The 20826-nt window shown below is 40.6% G+C and overlaps 1 protein-coding gene across 2 annotated transcripts in view; it reads right to left on the minus strand.

The window, feature by feature from the left end:
* LOC143040284 (uncharacterized) overlaps positions 1-20528 on the minus strand; it is a 46906-nt gene extending 26378 nt beyond the window's left edge. Inside the window, exons 1-11 of one of the 2 annotated variants that reach the window (XM_076211115.1) lie at positions 20380-20528; positions 16365-16498; positions 12912-13043; positions 11692-11804; positions 10876-10911; positions 7402-7572; positions 6722-6839; positions 6419-6547; positions 5401-5537; positions 4194-4305; positions 2793-2956 (exon numbers count right to left, since the gene is read on the minus strand). In XM_076211115.1, coding sequence (XP_076067230.1) covers positions 2793-2956; positions 4194-4305; positions 5401-5537; positions 6419-6547; positions 6722-6839; positions 7402-7572; positions 10876-10911; positions 11692-11804; positions 12912-13043; positions 16365-16498; positions 20380-20527 — 1394 coding nt within the window. In that variant the 5' untranslated portion in view covers position 20528. The remainder of the gene's footprint in view (positions 1-2792; positions 2957-4193; positions 4306-5400; positions 5538-6418; positions 6548-6721; positions 6840-7401; positions 7573-10875; positions 10912-11691; positions 11805-12911; positions 13044-16364; positions 16499-20379) is intronic. The other variant, XM_076211116.1, reaches the window with a different exon arrangement.
* Between the last annotated feature and the right edge of the window lie 298 nt (positions 20529-20826).

The following is a 20826-nucleotide window of genomic DNA, read 5'->3' on the forward strand; positions in this document are numbered from 1 at the left end:
CTGTACCAGCGTGCAGAGAGCTTCCTGACAGCGACAACGAGGCCACCACTGCATATGAGGGAGGAGATACAAAAGAAGAGTATGAAACACAAGATGGTCCGCAGCCCTTTTCACAATGTGAGCTTAATGATCTGGTTCGGGATCTCAGTTTGTCGAAGACTTCCGCCGAGCTGTTGGCCTCCAGACTCAAAGAGAAAAATCTACTCGGCGAGGACACGCGTATCACGTTCTTTCGTAGAAGGCATCAGGACTACATGGGCTACTTCTGCCAGGAGGAAGACCTCGTGTACTGCCGAGATGTCGCCGGTCTTCTTGTTAAACTCGGCGCTCCTCAATATGATCCGAGAGATTGGCGACTCTTCATAGACAGTAGCAAGCGCTCTTTGAAGAGTGTGCTCATCCACAACGGGAACGAGTTCGCCTCAATTCCTCTTGTGCACTCCACAACTCTCAAAGAGAAATATGAAGCAGTCAAGTACGTGCTCTACAAAATCCAATATGAGCAGCACCAATGATTCATCTGCGTCGACCTTAAGATGGTGAACTTTCTACTTGGTCAGCAGTCCGGGTACACAAAGTACCCATGCTTTATATGTAAGTGGGACAGTCGAGACAGAGCCCAGCACTATGTGAAGAAAGAGTGGCCGGCGCAAGAGCAGTTAGTACCTGGGGCGAGCAACATCATAAACGAACCTCTTGTTGACCGGGAAAAGATTTTGTTCCCACCGCTTCACATCAAGCTTGGGTTAATGAAACAGTTCACGCGTGCTCTGGACAAGGATGGGAGGTGCTTCAACTACCTGTGGCGAGCCTTCCCTGGAGTGACCATTGAGAAGCTGAAGGCCGGCATTTTCGATGGCCCACAGATACGGCAGCTCATCAAGGACACAGAGTTCGAAAACTCCATGAACACGCTAGAGTGCGCCGCCTGGAGGTCGTTTGTGCAGGTGGTGAACAACTTCCTGGGGAACAAGAAGGCAGCAAACCACGCCACACTCATCAACAGCATGATAAAGAACTTCCAAAACCTCGGGTGTTTGATGAGTATAAAGATGCATTTCCTGTTCTCACACATGGAGAAGTTTCCTGAAAACCTTGGTGCGGTCAGCGACGAGCAGGGAGAAAGGTTCCATCAGGACATGCGTCAAATGGAGGAGAGGTACCAGGGGAGGTGGGACGCAGTCATGCTTGCGGACTACTGCTGGTCGCTGAAGAGAGAACCCAGCAGCTGCTCACACACGAAATTCGAGGAAACGGCGATTTACGCCGTGAACTCCGAACTTTTGTGTCACGTAACGCACATGTTACGTGAGTATATAAAAAATTAATGAATTTGGATACGTTGACATTTATTTCCCCAGGAAAACGGAAAAACCGAATTTTTATGATCCGCAGAAATTGGGTTTTTGGACGAAATATCGTTTTTTTCTTAAATGTCTGTAGCGAACAATCCTGACCTGATTGAGAAAAACCAAGGGCATTTTCGGACTCAGAGCATCACAATTAGTCTAATTCCGCTGGAAAACCCTGGAAGATTTAAAAAAAAAAAAAATTGTTACCCAGTGTTATCATCCCCCTAAAGGGCGAAGGGTCTTTTAGTGTATGGATTTATGTACTAATAATAATGTAAACTTGCCAAACTTTGTGTGATTAATTATCAATATGTTTGCTGTTGTGAATTACAAATTTGGGTTGCAAATCTTTCAGCCATTCCTTCTCATTTGCCTTAGGAATTCTATGACCTAAATCTAGGCCTGGGAGAAAGGAAGCCTCAACACTGAATGAGATCACCAGTACGTTACTTCACCAATTACCACTATATTGTTTATTCATGAGATCAATCCCCAGTCCAACAAAACAATCCAGTTCTTGTCACAATAATATTCATAAGGCAGCTATAAGGTAATGAGATGTTTCTGGGTTAATGAAATCCCACGTGATCCAACACTAAAGAGCTTTCCTTTCAATTCGGCTGTAGAATTACTGATTTCCCATTAACCAACAACCATAAGATCATTACAATGCAAAACTCACAAATATCCTGCATGTCGTAATAAGCAACAAATTGGGGAAGAATGGGGGTTTATGGATCCCTTTCGTTCATATTTTTCTCACACAGAGTCAAGGCCAGACCTCCTTATAAAGGAGAAAAGGTCTTTTGGAATCCGTATGTACAAAGAGTCGAGGGAGAAGTATGATTGAACCCAGCCATGCTTCCTTAAAAAGGGACAAAGGCCTTTGTACATGACATTCCACTCCTCCGAGTGTGTACATCCATGATAAATGTTAAATAATTCTGTCTTTCAAGTATTCATAAGCATATAGAACACTGGATAGTTCATTATACAGTACTGTCCAAGTAGTATCAAGGTGGATATTTTAGCTCTAACAATGTTAGCAAATCTAAAAAATCAACTTTAAGAAAAAGAAAACTAATAAAAGCATGCATAACACATTTTAAACCACTAATAAATACTTCAAAATTATGAAAAATGTATGGAGTAACATAGGAAAAAGCAATTTCAGGCAACTAATCAAACTTACACATAAAAGCTATCAATGCAACAAAACTAGACTTAATGATAAAATAATTAACATAATCACACACATCGAAATCAAAAGAAATGTCAAAAAACAAAACCTCCTCTACTTATAAATTAAATGGAACTATACAGAAAAAAAGTAAATAAATAATAATAATAATCTTTAATGGCTGTCCCCTCAAGAAGAAAACTCAAGTCTCTGACATGTATCAGAGCTCGAGCAAAGTCTAAGTTCAGCTGTCTACTTACATGGTGTCTGGAGAGGCAGCCTTGTAGTCTGGAGGCAGATCTGTTGTGGGGTCCAACTTGTCATCGGCCACTGCTTGAGCAAGCGTCCCCAAGAGCACCAGGACTCGCAGCAGAAGATCTTCATTAGTCTCCATGTCAACCAGACTTGCAAGCTTTCTGGGACCCTAAAATTACAAAAGCAATCACAATCAATTAATCCATGGGCCCAGTTTTCTTTTGCAGGACATCCACACCTTTCAGGTAACTAGCACCAGCTGCTAATTAAAAAAAACACACACACGCACTCAAGAAAGAAAGTATATTATCTAGGTATGGCTTGGGTGGGGCAGTGTACAATGAGGTGTTTGGTGTCTTCTGTATAAAGGTTGGATCTGGGGCAGTTTGTTCCTGTGGCCAGGAACACGGTTGTGTTAAATGTAGTTCTAGCTTCTCCTGTGAGGGATTTTTCCATGGGACTAATGTAAGGGAAAGGGGGAGCTGATGGAGTACGATGGTAAATGTGTTCTTCCATGGCTGTATGGTGCAGGTGATAGGTTGTTGTAGATGTTTGAGCAATATGATGATATTGTTTTCGTTCCCTAGACTGTCTGGCTGAGCATTCTTATCTCCCAGGGGAACTCAATATGATGTTGATGCTGTTTCTTTGTTGCATTCAGTTGGATGTGATTGTGTGAGATAATGAGCAGGGTTGAGGGCTCTTGCATAGAATGGTGTACCTATCATTTTGATGCAATGCTCCATGGGGGCAATTTTGGTTTCTGTATGCAGATGTTCTACTGGGATGGATTTAGTGTATCCTGTTATTATTCTCAATGCTCTATTTTGTGGAGTTTGTCTATGTTTGTTTTCTTGGTTGTTGGGAACTGAACTGTTGAAGTGTAATTGGGTTTCTCAAGTACTGTTTGTTGTGTGACTACAGTTTCCTTCTGCTCTCCAAAGCCCATGCTTCTTACCAATTACAGAATGTCCCCCTCCCCTCGCCAATGAAAAGGCATAGTTATTCAATTTTACTCATTTCTTTGTCTCATGGTTGTCTGGAATGAGTAATGTTACTGTTGATTTCTGTAGCACCCCTCACTCTTTTCAATTTCTGGCTTAGCGGGTTAGGGCATTGCTCATGACCCAGGGCATTGGTTGAGATGCAGGAATGACCTGTCATCCAGGAGCAATCAAGAAAAGAGGGAGGGAGGGGTGGTGAATGGGAGTGGAGTACGTGGGGATGAAATGAGTGGATGATTTATGCCTTTGGCTACCTCCCTTGTAGGGAGGTAGTAACCCTCTAACCTGCTCGACATAAACAAATAGTTATGTAGATTCAATTGGTAGGTCAGCAGAATAAGTGTTTCAAGTTTTAATACAGAAACCCTGGGCACCAAAACTTAGAGCAAGGTAGTTACTTACCTCAGCAGCCAGAAGAGAAGGAATCATTTCTTTGTTACACGAGATGTTGACCAGCAAGCGTAGACTTTGTAATTTGACATGAGGAGAACCAATATCTACCAGGTGGTATAATCTGGAATATTTTTGATAAATATTTTAGTATTTCATATTTCGCTGAACCCTGTGGTGGGGGAAAAGCATACTGCCACTAAGTGTTCCAACTTGAGTCATAAAAGGAGACAAAAATGGGACGGTGATTGCACTATGCATCCTTCTCCCTGAAGCCCCAAAGGGGACATTGCTTAAAAAAGTAAAGACATAAGAGAGTTTAGGAGGAGTTTTCCAACCAGAACCCTAAGGTTTGGGGTCTTTGAATGTGTGTGGATGTGGTACAGATGAAAGTAAAAGAACTTACAGAGCAAAAAAGAAGAAATCCCTCTGGGTTGCACCAATTTCTCATGCACTCATCATTCTCCACTCCCACCTCTCTTTTCTTCCTCTCCCTGCTTAGTAGATCCTTACAACTAATATCCCTTTCACCCCACATATTGACTTCATTCTTGGTCTTTCCCTTAAGCTTACTCCATCCACCTCCACCTTCCACACTCTTTCAGCTAGTCTGTCTTCACTCATTCTTTATATATGTCCAAACCATCCCGGTATTCTTTGATCAATGTCCAAACCATCCAAATATTATCTGATCAATCTTATCTGTTAGCTCTATTTCCAATCATACTCTCTGCCTTATCTCCTCATGAGGAGATATGTGAAAAATGAATAAATAAATAAATCTAGCTATATACAAAGGCATACATACATATACCAAGGCTTTTTCCCCCTTACAAGGGAGGTAGCCAAAAAGGAAAAGGCATAAAATCATTCCCACCCATTCCATCCCTGAATACACTCCACACCCCTCCACCCTCCCTCCTATCTTAGCACCTCCTGGATGACGGGTCATCCCTGCACCTTGTCCACTGCCCTGGGTCAGAAGCAGTGTCACAAGACACAGCACATCCACAGCAAGGCCGCTTCATTAAATTGGCGACCCCCCACTCTCCGTCCCCCCATGCATAAAGAAGACGGGGAAAAATCCCTTCGGGCTGCGTCAAAATTTGTTCACACATACTACCCCACCCCTCTAAAAAAATGGATAAGTAAATTCATTGGCCTAGATCTCTCTTGCAGAAAGAAAATATAAAAAATATGAGGGAGAAAATTAAATTACTTGTGCAGGATGGGACAGAAGTCTTCATGCCATTCTGTGATGGTGGCAATGTTGGTCAGGACCACCAGGGAAGCGAGGCACAGCGCTTCATCACACTGATTCTTCTGGATATAGCCAATCAGGATACCTATGCAATCCTGCGAAGGAAAGAACAACAAAATAAGTAATGATGTTTCTAATTCAATCTTTATCACAGTAACATTAAATTTCATGACTTGATTCTCTTCTGAGCATGCTCCTCTTGGAACCGCTTCCACGTGGTGAAATATTTTCAAGGTTCTGTGATTAATCCCAACAGATTTTGTTCAGAGGACCAAGGACAAATAGCTACAAGGGATGGTCCTGGAAGATGGATGTCCAAGAGAATTGTCTCCCTGCTGTCCATCTACATAACTTGTCAAGACACCTCCATCTGGATGTGCACCACCAAGGAGCTGACATTAGAGTCTCCTCATTAGGCCCAAGATAGCAAGATCTCCATAAACTTAAATTATATTTCCTCTATTTTTTCTACTACTATAAGTTAATGACATACAAACAGTTCCACATTAATAAAACGCACACAACAGTCTAATGCTTCTTTCCAGAGGGTTCTATGGGAGGACCTGGAGATCAGTGCCAGCCACTGTAAAACTGTGGGTATCTAGTTAGTGAAATGTGAGGTAACAATAGCTTCATTAAGACGATAGGAGGCTCCATCTACTAATCCTTCAATTTGATGGTGTAACTTGTAAGTTCTCTTACAGAGCACTGAATGAGATGAAAGTGGGTAAGACACCTGTGTTAGATGGTTGTCATATGGAGTGTATGAGAAAAGGAACTGTTATAGTGGATAGTGGATTAGCTAGTATGGGAAGTATGCCACAAGACTGAAGGGGGGGGGTGATTGCCATATACAAATAATGAGACAGTGGGAGGTAAACCAGCTTCAACTATTAGGCCATACTGTGGAGGTGCTATGTCTAACTGCACTGTCTCTGAACTAAGTGAAATCAGCACTATTTGATGCACTACTTACCTTGGCTTGCTTTATATTTTCTTCTGATAACACTACATTGCCTAAGGTTTGTACAGCTGCCAGTCGAATATCTGGGTCACTCAGAAGTGTAGTTAGACGATACAAACAACCAACTTCTCGAAAGAAATCCTGCAAAGAAAGGACACATGAAAACAAGAACTGAAGTTCCATATTAAGAATGTTAAAGTTCAGTTATCAAAAATCATCCATGCATCAAAGAAAACATCTGTCTAGTGTATAAAAAACATTTATTCCAGGCCTTACAAATATAAAACATCAAAACACAAGTGTTTATTATCTTACCAGATTGACACTAAAGGCTGCACAGTTGGCTATGGTGACAAGAGATCTCTCTATAAGTGATTTGTCTTCTGAATAGAGAAGAGCCACGAGACTCTTTGCTTCGTAGGGTGTTAAGACTCTGCAAATGTTCAGCTATATAAGACAGACTATTCTAAACAATGATGGGTGGGTGTGAGCATGTCTTATAAGTAACTGTGACCCAGTATCTAGAGTTTTGGTTAGTTGTCTTACATGATCCTATTTTGCCCTAACTCTTCACAAGAGAAAAATACTGGAAAAAGGTAAAGTTCTCATCCCCTCACTCAAACCCATCAAGTTATCTTTTACAACACACCTGGAAACATACTGGCAGCACTCTTATTTCCCTGTCACAGGAGTTTTGGAAGATATGAGACAGAGTCTTAAGGAGGTACAACAAAAGTAAAAAAAAAAAGAAATAGCTCAGTATTTTTCTATGGGTGATGTTACTTGAGTCTGGTCCATGAAATATTTACTGTACATAATTATGCAGTCAGTTTCACAATACATTATATACAGTGTACATTTACCCAGCCAAGTACTTAGACATAACAAAATATGCAAACTACATTAAATATAGTATTCAAAGAACTAAAATAAAATTACTAGCAAGACTTTGACGTTGTGTATGTGTACATTTTCTCTTTCTGCAGTAATCTTACCTTCCTCTTACACTCAATGTTTCCATTCTGTGTTCTAATTCGTCTCTGCTATCTTTACACATTTTTAGAGCTTCTGCTTCTTGCTGCTTTTTTTTGTCCTCAGCTTCTCCAGCATCTGAGCCACTGGTCCCTTTTTTCTTCCTTCTTAAAGACTTCCGAACCCACTTTGGTCTGTAAGATCCAGTATGGAATTACAAACTACCATGAAAACCCTAACTATATTGAAAATGAAATGCATATGAGAGGTACATGTCTATTCATACAGTTATGATAAAAAATAAATCTACATATACCAATATATACATAAAGACCTTTCCCCTTTATATGGTGGGTGACTTAAATAATTGAAATAAATGTACCTCCTTAAATTCACAGTATTCAAACATTTGTGTGAGCTACCACTAAGCACAGGATAAAACATAAAACATGCTTATCAGAACTGCAAGCATTAGTTTTTGTCATACCTTGTATGAAACCTCATAGTAATTAATTTATATATATATACCAATGACTTTTTCTCCCTTCTAAGGGGGTTTGGCAAAGTCAGTTTAAGCTTCAACTCATCACAAAAGAAAGGCACAGGAAAAGTTATCCCTGTTACTCCACTCCATCCGATTTAGGCACCTTTCACGGCACACATGGAAACAAACTAGTGGTATTCTTATTCACGACAAATGCACAATAATGAATCAGAATGTCAACAGGAAGCATTTCAGCCTAGATGATATAGCACAAGCTGGAACTATATAAGAGTTTAGGACGAGACATGATAACTGAAGAATAAGAGCTAGAAAACCACAAACATGGCTCCATTTTTGTATATTACATATAGCAGTATGTTGCCAGCAATGAGGCTAATAATATAAAGTTACTTCACTTCTTGCCTACCAACAGCCAATAAGGGAGGTAATATATCAAAACAATGTAATAAACACATGGACAAGACCATTCTTTAATCCTATGCTGTGAACCTTTATGTTTACCAGGTTCTGTACTCTGCAAAACTTTTTACCAGATTATGGTAGACATTTTGAGAGCATCAGAATTTGCACACTGACAGACAGAGTATATATGGCTGCCAAGAATAGCTGGATTTACCTAGGTAGTCTCAAATGGAAATCTGTTTCAACTCCATTTTAACCACAATTAGCTTTATTATGTAGTAAGACTTAAGTAGCCATGTCTTGTATGTTGTTCAGCATAAAGCAATAATTGCTGTCTTAAGTTTCACTGAATGAAACCTACAGCTCCACATCTGCTGGTAACAAGTCCTTTGGCCCTTCTATAGCTAACTCTGGGAAGGAATGCTGGACTATTGTGTTGTGAGAGTCTATTTCTACATCAACAAAAAATGTATAGAAGTAGAAGGGGAGCAGTTGCCTGGTTTCAGCTCTTTTATGTCAAAGCTGAATGAAATGTAACTCAAGCTGACATAAATCTCGGGGCTTAGTTTGTATACAAAGTGCCATGGATGCAGGAAAGGAGCAACGCTCGTTGGGTACCTGTCTCCTATTCTCTAGTTTTCTTACATACCTAGACTCAAATTCACGTATGGTTCCAACTTAATCTATAACTTTGATTTCAAATTATCATATTTAGATGCGAACTCATCATCTAATAACTGGGACCATATTACTGATGCATATTCCAGTCTTGGTTGTATCTGGGTTTCAATGTGTTTTTTCATCATCTCTTCATCCATATAATGGAACACCACTTTAATCTTCTGCAGTAGTTTATATGTCTTTCCCACAATCCTGCTGATATGTCTGTCAGGTGACAGGTTATCTTTTATCAACACTCCCAAGTCTTTCTCTTCTGCTTTTGTAATGGATTCTCTTCCTAGGGATGGCCTTTTACCACTATTGCCCCATTTCCTGTAACTTTGCATTTTTTGGTAGTGTACTTCATTTGTCATTCTTGGCTCTTTGCAAAAATAGTATCTAGTTCTTTTTGCAATATTCTACTGTTCTCCTCATGTTGGCATACCTTGTTGTTCCTTCCTTCATGTCATTAACAAGGACAATAAAAATTATTGGTGCAAGCAATAATATCATTGACTGGTTTTGAAGACTGTGGCAGGGAGATGGTTCTCTATGACGTCTATATTGTATGACTGTGAATTGCAGGTAGCCATTGTTGGTCACAAAACATATGTTTATGTCCAAGTACAATGGTTGTATTGTTTTACTATGACCAACATTCATGGAATTATCCTACCATCTGGAACCAATGACAAATACTTGCCAGCCAGTAGTCCACAGCAAGACAGACATCTCCCCACCACCCAACTTCAAAATCCATAATATATTTACTTCCATCCAGAGGTATTGTCTAGAAGGCTTGGCATTTGGTTGCTGGATCAGGCCCAAGGTATTTTTTTTTTAAATAAGATTTGTCTATTTACTCCCAACTTCATCAACAAGGAGAGCTTGCAACTAACAAATGCTCTCCACCCCCTCCTCCTCCAGCTAGCCAATGTCTGAGGCAGACCCACTTTTTCTTTTTCCAATCAATAAATTGTTACCCACAAAGTGAGGTAATTACATCTTCACATTGGATGTTCGCTGGACGAGCAGGTTACGGTGTCGTTACTTGTGGCGAAGATCAAGATGATGACGATTCGAACCCTGCTTGGGGCGAGTTGAACTACGGGCATAGTTCAATAAATTCCACGTTACAAAGTCCACTATAAGGGGTACTGTCCTAGCCTCCCAATAGGGGGGAGTTTGTGATGTTAAATCACATCAAACATTCATCTACAGGTGTATCCCTATGGGGCTGGCACTCAGTTGCCTGATCAGACCCAAGATCTCTCTATATCAGATTATTTTCTCCCAACTTCATTTTGTGAGCCAACAACTGTCAACTGTTTCCCATCCTACTTATCCTAACTGATGACACAGAAACAGATTCAGATTAATACAACTGTTTGAAGTTTCTTCCTACTGAAAGGACCTGAAGACTCACAGGCTACTGTGGGCTGTAGGTTTCCAGTCAAACAATAAGCAACATTACTATTACTATCGACTTTCTATCCTTTATCACTTAAAGTGCCCTCAAGCATTATATAAGCTCTTCCAAGTCTGTGGAAAAGCTGATCTTATGAAGAAGCATGTGTGCAAGTCTTCACATAGGAGCAGCAACAAAATAGCTGTAATATATGTGCTTTAAAGTAGGCAATTGCCCGTGTCTGTCATAAAATAATGATATAAAATACCAAATGATATAGTGTTAAATAAAAGTAGTAAAGTTAGTAAATTCACTCATTTGCAGGATGATGACTGTTTATGTGTAAGAAGGACTGCAGACACTAAGTATCTACACAACAGAAACAAGGCTATAGGGTGTACAGAACTCTACTAAGTGGATGCAGATATGGTGGATGTGGTGGTAGGTGGTAGTTGGCAAGATACTGTTTGGCAGAACTAGGTAGTTATAAGTTGGTAGCTAAGTAGGTAGATCAATAGATACCTCAGGCTCCTTAGCGACAGACTATGGGAAGCATGCCTGGAAATATTTGTAAAGCTCTATCAGAGTAATGGAAGGAAGAAAAAAATTAATAATAATAATAATAAATAAATAAAAAATAAATATACATAAACACATGAAAAATGAATCAATAAATAACATAATAAATAAATAGATGGGGGTATAAAGAGAATGATGACTAGATGCAACTAAAAAAAATGAGTTTTTCTTTTTATAAAAAAGACATTTTTTTTTTATAAAAAAAAAAAAAAGGATATATATATATATATTTTATTTTTATTTTCCAGGGCCAAAGACCATGATTAATTTGTGCATACTTTATTGTATATCCTATTTTATGTGTATGCTCAACCATTCATGACAAGGAAATTTGGAGTGTTCAATCTTTGAAGATTATACTAAGAGTAAATTTTGTAAGGTAGCCATATTGGCCCATATCTACATGTGTTGCAGCATCTGAGTCCTGAATAAAAAGGTCAATTACTTGTTTATTTTTATACCGTATCTGATGTCTCTTTGGATAAGGTAGATACACATATGTGGAGGGATGAATCAAGTACTTACACCTGTTTTCATATACTTGATATTTAATATCTGAACAAACTTGGACTTGTAAAAAAAAAAAATAATAATAAATAAATAAATAAAATAAAAAACAAGTTTTTTTTAAACTTGCGATTAAAAAAAAATTTTTTTTTGCATCACTAATGATGACATGAAGCCAATTATAAATGAAAGAATCAAGATATTAGGAAAAAGATATAGTAAAAGTTAGATACATATTCAACGAATATCTACCTGCCAGGAGAACCATCAGGAGGAATCTGTGTAAGATTTTCTGTGGATCGTGATGTGATGAGGTGCCGCACATCCACGGGACTCAGCATACGTGGAGACCCCCACGGCGAACACTGCCCAGCCATTAGACAATACAAGAACCGTTAAATGACAATAATGGGATCTGAATTTATATGATTTATTCATGTGACTGAATGAACACATCCAAAACCAATCACTATCTACTTACCTTGTATACATATATATACCAAGGCTTTTTCCCCCTTACAAGGGAGGTAGCCAAAAAGGGAAAGGCATAAAATCATTCCCACCCATTCCATCCCTGAATACACTCCACACCCCTCCACCCTCCCTCTCATCTGAGCACCTCCTGGATGATGGGTCATCCCTGCACCTTGTCCACTGCCCTGGGTCAGAAGCAGTGTCGCAAGACATAGCACATCCACAGCAAGGCCGCTTCATTAAATCGGCGACCCCCCCTCTCCGTTCCCCCATTGCATAAAAGGAGAGGACGGGGAGAAATCCCTTCGGGCTGCGTCAAATTTTGCTCACACATACTACCTCACCCCCCATCCCCCTGCCCATTCCACCTCATGCAATCACAACATCATCCACATACAACCATTCTCCATTCACCCCTATCTTCTGTCCTCTCCCGTCCTTCCTCAACAGACATTCCCCTCTTCCCCAAAGCCCCCTTCACCCCATCCATCCACCTCATCCTAGGACGTCCCCTCATGTTCACTCCCTCCACATCTGCCTTCCATACCTCTTTTACTAGTCTTTCTTCACTCATTCTTTCCATGTGTCCAAACCACCCTAATATTCTTTCATCAATCCTATCTCCCAGCTCCTTTTCCACTGCTGTTCTCCTCCTCACCTCCTCATTTCCTTGTACAGCTGGTATAATGCATGGATTTTTTTTTATTCTACAAAGACCTTAAATCATAATAACTAAGACAATAAAAGATGTAAATTTTCATATGTGTTGTAATTACCAAGAAACAAATAAAAACACTAATGACATTTCAGCTATTGTACATGCAAATATGGAGGCTTTATACATATACATATATATGTTTAGTACAGATACATCACAGTCAACAAAATACTGAATAAAATGAAGCACATGAAGGAAAAAAAAAAAAAAAAAAAAATCATGTTCATCACATCACCATAAATGATAGCTGACAGGGTTGAAGTAGCACTGTTTTACTTACCTGTAAGCTGTTGGGTGCATGAATGGCACTATTTCGAGTGAGTGCATGGCCAGCATGACCATTACCTGTTTGAATGGCAATAAACGCATCTGTAAACTGCCTTGCTTTCAGGTTTAATTCTCGTATACGTTCCTGTAAACAAAATATTTGACATGAGACATCCCTTTTGTAAAGTGTCATGTAACACCTTATCAATTGACATGCAAGTCATAAAAAAAAAAAAAAAAAAATCCCTTTCCATCAGCGATACATTTTACAATTTTTATTGCGGGACAGAAGTTGACACTGATTCATTAATTTCATTTGCTAGGGGACATTGAACAAAATATGGTAGGGAGGATTTTAACTGACAAAGGAATTTTTAATTTTGTTTCAAACATGTTCCCCTGGTGAATAAAATGGGTGTTGGATAGGTGCATGCCTTAGCTGGCTACTTCCCTTCTCCTTTATAAGGGGGAAGAGGCCTTCTGATATACAGAGAGACCATCATCATCAACTAGGGGCCGACTGTGTTGTGAACAGCTGCCCAGGATGTAACACTTCACCCCATACCATACAACACATAATGGAAGACTGCATTATACACAATCATGCACGCAAACAACACAACATACACTCTATAAAGGATTTGTGGGAAAACCCAGTTTCGGCTGTGGCCTTCCTTGGGGAGACGGGACTGCTCGGACAGACAGTCTAGGGAACGACAACAACAACAACAACTAGGGGCATATGTCAGCAAGAGCATTGCTTCACTCACATGCCAGCATCATTCCCCACAGTCTCTCCAAGCAAGTTCCAATGCAGCCACCCTGTGACCCTTCCTTCCCACTCCAAACAACACCTCAACAGGTTCAATCAACCTCCCCCAGCCATGAATTCTGTGGGCTTCCCCTTCATCTCATCAACCATAACAATATATAAAAGGACATGACCTGGTGAAGGGGTTAATATATCTGTAGTAGCATAAGCCCCTACATAAGATCCCAGAAACACCATGAATGATGGTGATAGCTACTGGCTAAACCCATGGGCCTCTTAGCCATTAGTGCCTGTCCCTGCAGAGGTCAGTAATGATGGAGGATTTGATTCAGCTGCCTGAATAGTGACATTACATACAGGCACCTCCAGTTACATTACTCTAGTTGTTGTTGTTGTTGTTGGTGTCGTTCCATAGACTGTCCAGCCGTGCAGTCCTGTCTCCCTGAGGAACACTATGGCTGGAACAGGGTTATCCCACAAATCCTTTATAGTGTATATTGTGCTGTTGGCATGCATAATTATGTACAATGCAATCTTCCATAATGTGTTGTATAGATTGGAGTGAAGTGTTGCATCCTGAACAATTATCTGGGATGTGGTCATCCAACCTCTGCTGGTACCTTGTTCCTGGTGTGGCAGCATCTTCATCATGGGACCCCCCCCCCCACTCCAATCAGCCACAACACACCTTTGCCACCAGCTCTTGCACAGGTGGCACCAATTCCTAGGAGCAGCTTCTTACCTGGGCAAGTGCCACATTACTCCTGTAATGACTTTTCATGCTCAAAGGCTGAGAGAAAAGAACTTCCCATCATTCGATTACTCCAGGTTTTCCAGGAGAACCATGGATCCCATGTAACTAACAAAATCCACCAGACTGCCCCACACATCACTCGAGGAGATATTGTGCTATTGTCTGCGTAGAGCTAAAGTTGGACAATAGGATGTGTTCTGTTTGCTGTGTGGTGACTGCATCTGGGATAATTTGATTCTGTAGCCAGGCCTATTTTGTGTCAGGCATTGCTACTTGCAACTGAGGCTGAGGTTACAACAGTTCAAACCCTGCCACAGGCAAGTTGAACCAAGGGCAAGTTTAATTAAATTCCATGCTACAAAGTCCTCTGTAAGGGGCACCATCCTAGCCTCCTGATAGGGGGGAGTTTGTGATGTTAACTGAATCATCACTGTTTTACTACAGGATGGTGGCTTGAACATAGTCATGCCAATGTGGGTTTTGTTTGTTATGGGACACTGCGCTTGTGGCAGGATCGGAGGAGGGATTGAGGAAGTTGGTGACAGAGTTTGGGAGAGTGTGTGATAGAAGAAAGCTGAAGATAAATGTGGGTAAAAGTAAGTTGATGAGATGTACAAGGGGTGAAAGTGGCAGTAGTCTAGAAGTGAGCATTAAAGGAGAGTGACTGGAGGAAGTGGATAGTTTTAGATACTTGGGTGCAAATGTGGCAGGAAAAGGTGGAGTGAAGGTGGAGGTAGAATGTAGATTGAGAGAAGTGAGTAAATGCCTTGCTGGATTAAAAAGTGTAATGAGGAATAGACATTTGGGAATGGATGCTAAGAGGAGACTATATGAAGGAGTGATTGTGCCAACAGCACTGTATGGGGCAGAAACATGGAACATAAGAGAGGAAGAGAGAAGGAGTTTGAATGTGTTTGAGATGAGGTGTCTGAGAAGTATGATGGGGGTTACTAGGCTAGATAGAGTGAGAAATGAGGAGGTGAGGAGGAGAACAGGGGTGGAAAGGGAGTTGGGAGATAGGGTTGATGAAAGAGTATTAGGATGGTTTGGACATATGGAAAGAATGAGTGAAGAAAGACTAGTAAAAGAGGTATGGAAGGCAGATGTGGAGAGAGTGAACATGAAGGGACGTCCTAGGATGAGGTGGATGGATGGGGTGAAGGGGGCTTTGGGGAAGAGGGGAATGTCTGTTGAGGAAGGACAGGAGAGGACAGAAGATAGGGGTGAATGGAGAATGGTTGTATATGGATGATGTTGTGATGCATGAGGTGAAATGGGCGGTGAGGTAGTATGTGTGAGCAATTTTTGATGCAGCCCGAAGGGATTCTCCCCATCTTCTCCTTTATGCATGGGGGGATGGAGAGGGGGGGGTCACCGATTTAATGAAGCGGCCTTGCTGTGGATGTGCTGTGTCTTGCGACACTGCTTCTGACCCAGGGCAGTGGACAAGGTGCAGGGATGACCCGTCATCCAGGAGGTGCTAAGATGAGAGGGAGGGTGGAGGGGTGTGGAGTGTATTCAGGGATGGAATGGGTGGGAATGATTTTATGCCTTTTCCTTTTTGGCTACCTCCCTTGTAAGGGGGAAAAAGCCTTGGTATATGTATGTATGTATGTATGTGAGGAACTTCTTGGCTGGGTTGTCTGGCAATGGTAAATGTGAGTGTGTTATGCAGGGTTTGAAGTGGGCAAGAGAGTGGAAGGAAAAGGGAGGTGAGCCAACTGTTGTTTGCAGGTGACACTATGTTTATGGTTGAGTCAAAGAACAAACTAAAGTAGCTGGAGAACGGGTGTGTGAAAGTAGATAGATATATGTTGTCTTTTAAGAATAAAAAAGGTAGGTAATATTTCATAAATTGGATCTTTGAAGGGCACACAAATCAAACACACACACACAAAAATAAATAAATAAATAAATAAATAAGATAAAATAAAAATTACCTGTACAGTTTTTGGTCTGACAATAAGTCTGCCAGAACCACTCATGTCAAGGTTTCCCAAGAGGACATCAGTCTGGGTGGTCTGGGAAAGCCGCCGAAATACCATTCGTGTTTGCATCTCTTCATCATCATCATCTGCAAGTCAATATTATTATAATTATTTTTCCAAGTAGAGAAGAAAAGGTAAAAGGTGCAGATGGAGAGATGATAATGGAGGAGAAGGCAGTAAGGGGAAGATGGGCAGAATATTTTAGGGAGTTGCTTAATGTGAAGAGGATAGGGAGGGAAAGATAGCTGCAGTGGGAAATGCTAAGAAAATGAGAGTGATGAGTGAGGAAAATGGAGGAGAAATAAGGAAGGATGAAGTGAAGGCAGCAGTTAAGATGATGAAAGCAGGTAAGGCACCTGGTCTGGATGGATGCCATGCAGAATGTCTTAAAAAAGGAGGTATAGTGATGGTGGACTGGTTGGTGAGGTTATTTAATGTTTGCTGGAGAGAAGGTAGAATGCCAGAGGACTGGAGGAGTGCGTGTATAGTTCCACTTTACAAGGGAAAGGGGGACAAGTGTGAATGTAGTAGTTTCAGAGGGATTAGCTTGTTAAGTGTAGTTGGGAAGGCTTATGGGAGGATCTTGATTGAGAGGATTAGGAGAGGAACAGAAGGAGTAATTGGTGAGGAACAGTGTGGGTTTAGGACAGGTAGAGGTTGTGTAGATCAGATTTTTGTGGTAAGACAGATATGTGAGAAAGCTATAGGTAAGGGGAAGGATGTTTTCTGGGCCTTTATGGATCTGGAAAAGGCTTACGACAGGGTAGACAGAAAGGCACTGTGGGAGGTTATGCGGATATACGGGATAGGAGGAAAGCTTCTGGGAGCTGTCAAGAGTTTTTATGAGAGTAGTAGAGCTTGTGTCAGGATTCGAAATGGAGAGAGTGAGTGGTTTGAGGTAAAGGTGGGACTTCGTCAGGGATGCGTTATGTCACCCTGGCTCTTCAACTTATACATGGATGGGGTGGTGCGAGAGGTGAATGCAAGGGTAGTGGGTCAGGGATTGGAGATGGTTAAGGAAAATGGAGAAAAGTGGGAGGTGAGCCAGCTGTTGTTTGCGGACAACACTGCGCTTGTGGCAGGATCGGAGGAGGGATTGAGGAAGCTGGTGGCAGAGTTTGGGAGAGTGTGTGATAGAAGAAAGCTGAAGATAAATGTGGGTAAAATAAGGTGATGAGATGTACAAGGGGTGAAAGTGGCAGTAATCTGGAAGTGAGCATTAAGGGAGAGCAACTGGAGGAAGTGGATAGTTTTAGATATTTGGGTGCAAATATGGCAGGAAAGGGTGGAGTGAAGGTGGAGGTAGAATGTAGATTGAGAGAAGTGAGTAAATGCCTTGGTGGTTTAAAAAGTGTAATGAGGAATAGGAATCTGGGAATGGATGCTAAGAGGAGACTGTATGAAGGAGTGATTGTGCCAACAGCACTGTATGGAGCAGAAACATGGAACATGAGAGAGGAAGAGAGAAGGAACTTGAATGTGTTTGAGATGAAATGTCTGAGAAGTATGATGGGGGTTACTAGGCTAGATAGAGTGAGAAATGAGGAAGTGAGGAGGAGAACAGGGGTGGAAAGGGAGTTGGGAGATAGGGTGGATGAAAGAGTATTAGGATGGTTTGGACACATGGAAAGAATGAGTGAAGAAAGACTAGTAAAAGAGGTATGGAAGGCAGATGTGGAGGGAGTGAACATGAAGGGACGTCCTAGGATGAGATGGATGGATGGGGTGAAGGGGGCTTTGGGGAAGAGGGGAATGTCTGTTGAGGAAGGACGGGAGAGGACAGAAGACAGGGGTGAATGGAGAATGGTTGTATTTGGAGGATGTTGTGATGCATGAGGTGGATTGGACGGGGGAATGGGGGGTGAGGTAGTGTTTGTGAGCAAAAATTTTTGACGCAGCCCGAAGGGATTTCTCCCCGTCCTCTCCTTTATATGGGGGGACTTGTCATCTAGGAGGTGCTAAGATGGGAGGGAGGGTGGAGGGGTGTGGAGTGTTTTCGGGGATGAAATGGGTGGGAATGTTTTTGTGCCTTGTCCTTTTTGGCTACCCCCATGGTAAAGGGGAAAAATCCTTGGTATATGTATGTATGTATGTATTTTTCCAAATGATAACAATAACAGCTGTTGTACTGAGTTTACCTCAGCTCCACAGAAGTAAACAACTGTCTTCAGGATTCCCTACAGATGTATTCAAGAAAAAAAAATAATAATAATAAATAAATAAATAAAAATAAATAAGAATGAAGTGTTGTCAGTATAGTATTCATATGTCACCAGTTGGCAGAAGGAAAATGAGGGAGCAAGTGTTGACCGTCATCTTTCTTTATATGCTAAAGTCGAGAAAAGATAGCTAAAGCTGGTATAGAGAAATCTTAAGACATGATCCAGAGACCGATTGCCACCCCCAATACTTCCAGATTGAAATGCAGGTGTTGATGGAATAAGAAGACAAGTGACAGGACTCTTTGATCTCTATCTTGTAGGACTGTGTGAGAAAGATACACTTATCCTTGAAGGGGAGTGGCAATAGAACTCCAACAGGACAAACAGTCAGTAATATATTTTCTCATCTCAAGAGAAAGAGAGAGAGATAATAATAATAATATTAATAATTAACAACATTTTGGCAAATTAAGATAGGAGTCAATATCTATGATATGTAAACAATACATGTTTGGTAAGTATAGCCTTACCCTAACCAAAAACTCAGAAAGCTATAGAGCATTGGCAATACTCTCATCTTAATTTACCAAAATTCCCAAATAAGTAGAAAAATGTATACAATGTTTGAGTTGCGGTCCTCATTAGCTCCCCCACCACCGTGCCAAACATGGCAAAATGAAAACCACGAAATCTTTCTATATTCCAACTTATGGCATTAAAACTTTTGGTGATAAAATAATTTATGTATTTATCTAGTTGTATCTTACGGGAAGGGGTGCTATGTTCATGATGTCCCGTAACTGTATCTTGTAATATCTAATTTGCCCTTAAATTCTTGTATTGTGTGTGTGTGTGTGTTTAGAACCAGGAGGGATCAGTATTTCTAGATATGATGACAGCTAAGACTGCTAAGTTCTAGTGAGGACTGGTCCTTCTTCAACAATAAATACAACAATAATGATCCTTATCCTGCACTAAATAAACAAACACCAAAATGAATTTTGCTAAATTCTGATTAAGCCCACATTTCATAAAAACATATCTTTAATGCAACTGGACCCACTCTGAATGTGTTCCATCTTTTCATTGTAATTAATAAAGATGTGACAGTCCATATACTTACCTTTCTACTGATTTAGAAATTGGAAAAATATGAGTATGAGTGTGTAAACATTGATTACATTACATTCCTCAAGATCCAAAAATCAAAATTATCTTTGGCTCTCCCTGTCAGCTCTCTGGATTCTACATAGGCTACATTTTGGTCATTTTTTCAACAAAGCAGAGGTCTTACGTACTTGAAATTTGCAGCTGTTGTTGATATTAATATTCCACAACACTATGCCAATCAATTTGGATTCATTTACCATATCAATAAAAGTATCTCGTCCTTTTTTAGTTTATCTCTACAAATATATTTACCGTTTTCGTTCCGAAAAAAATGTGCATTAACATTTTATCTTGACAATCGACGATAGAGATAGGCATTTGTAAATAGAGGAATGTTATATGAAAATAACCATCGGTAATGTGAAAGTTGGCAATGAATATTGCTTGAGTTCAAGGGTCAAGTCATCTATTGCATCATCGCAAGGTGGTCTTGACTACGCTCCTATCAAATTCCTTACTCACGTAAATGTGTAGTTTATATCACGATGAACTGAATCTCCACATCAATTCATATCAACACTGTTGAATCAATGCCACAAGTGTTGACAATTGACTTTACCATAGCCTCTCCTGAGATCTGAAGGGGAGACTGGCCCAAAAATATCACGGTTGTCATAAATAACAAACATACTTACAGAGACCCGGCTTACGTGCTAATTTTCTACAAAATGCTGTCTTGGCGTACGAATACCCAACGTATGCAAATCCCGCAAACACAGCTGAGCATAAAGCTACTTTGTTTAGAGTACGATCTTGCAGCGTCCCTCCCGCTGCAGACGACATCTTTCTATTTCCCCTGGTGGTCATGAGGGGAAACAGGGGCATTTCGCGCCAAATTTAAATGTGATTTATTGTACATGTTTGATGTGTTTTACATTTATATAGTGTTACAACTCATGGGATAAATACTTATGAACTGCACATACACATAATAATTACATGTTTTATATTTTTGGATTACATTAGAAAAAAGGGACCAGTAAAAACTACCTAATCTTAATCAGTGTTCTAAAACAAAAAACGGGACTAATAATTATACTGTAACTTACAAAATGGGTGTGTATGTATATAGCTATACATAA

Source organism: Oratosquilla oratoria, chromosome 28 (genome assembly GCF_046742065.1).
Source record: "Oratosquilla oratoria isolate Oo_2021 chromosome 28, ASM4674206v1, whole genome shotgun sequence".
Taxonomy (NCBI): domain Eukaryota; kingdom Metazoa; phylum Arthropoda; class Malacostraca; order Stomatopoda; family Squillidae; genus Oratosquilla; species Oratosquilla oratoria.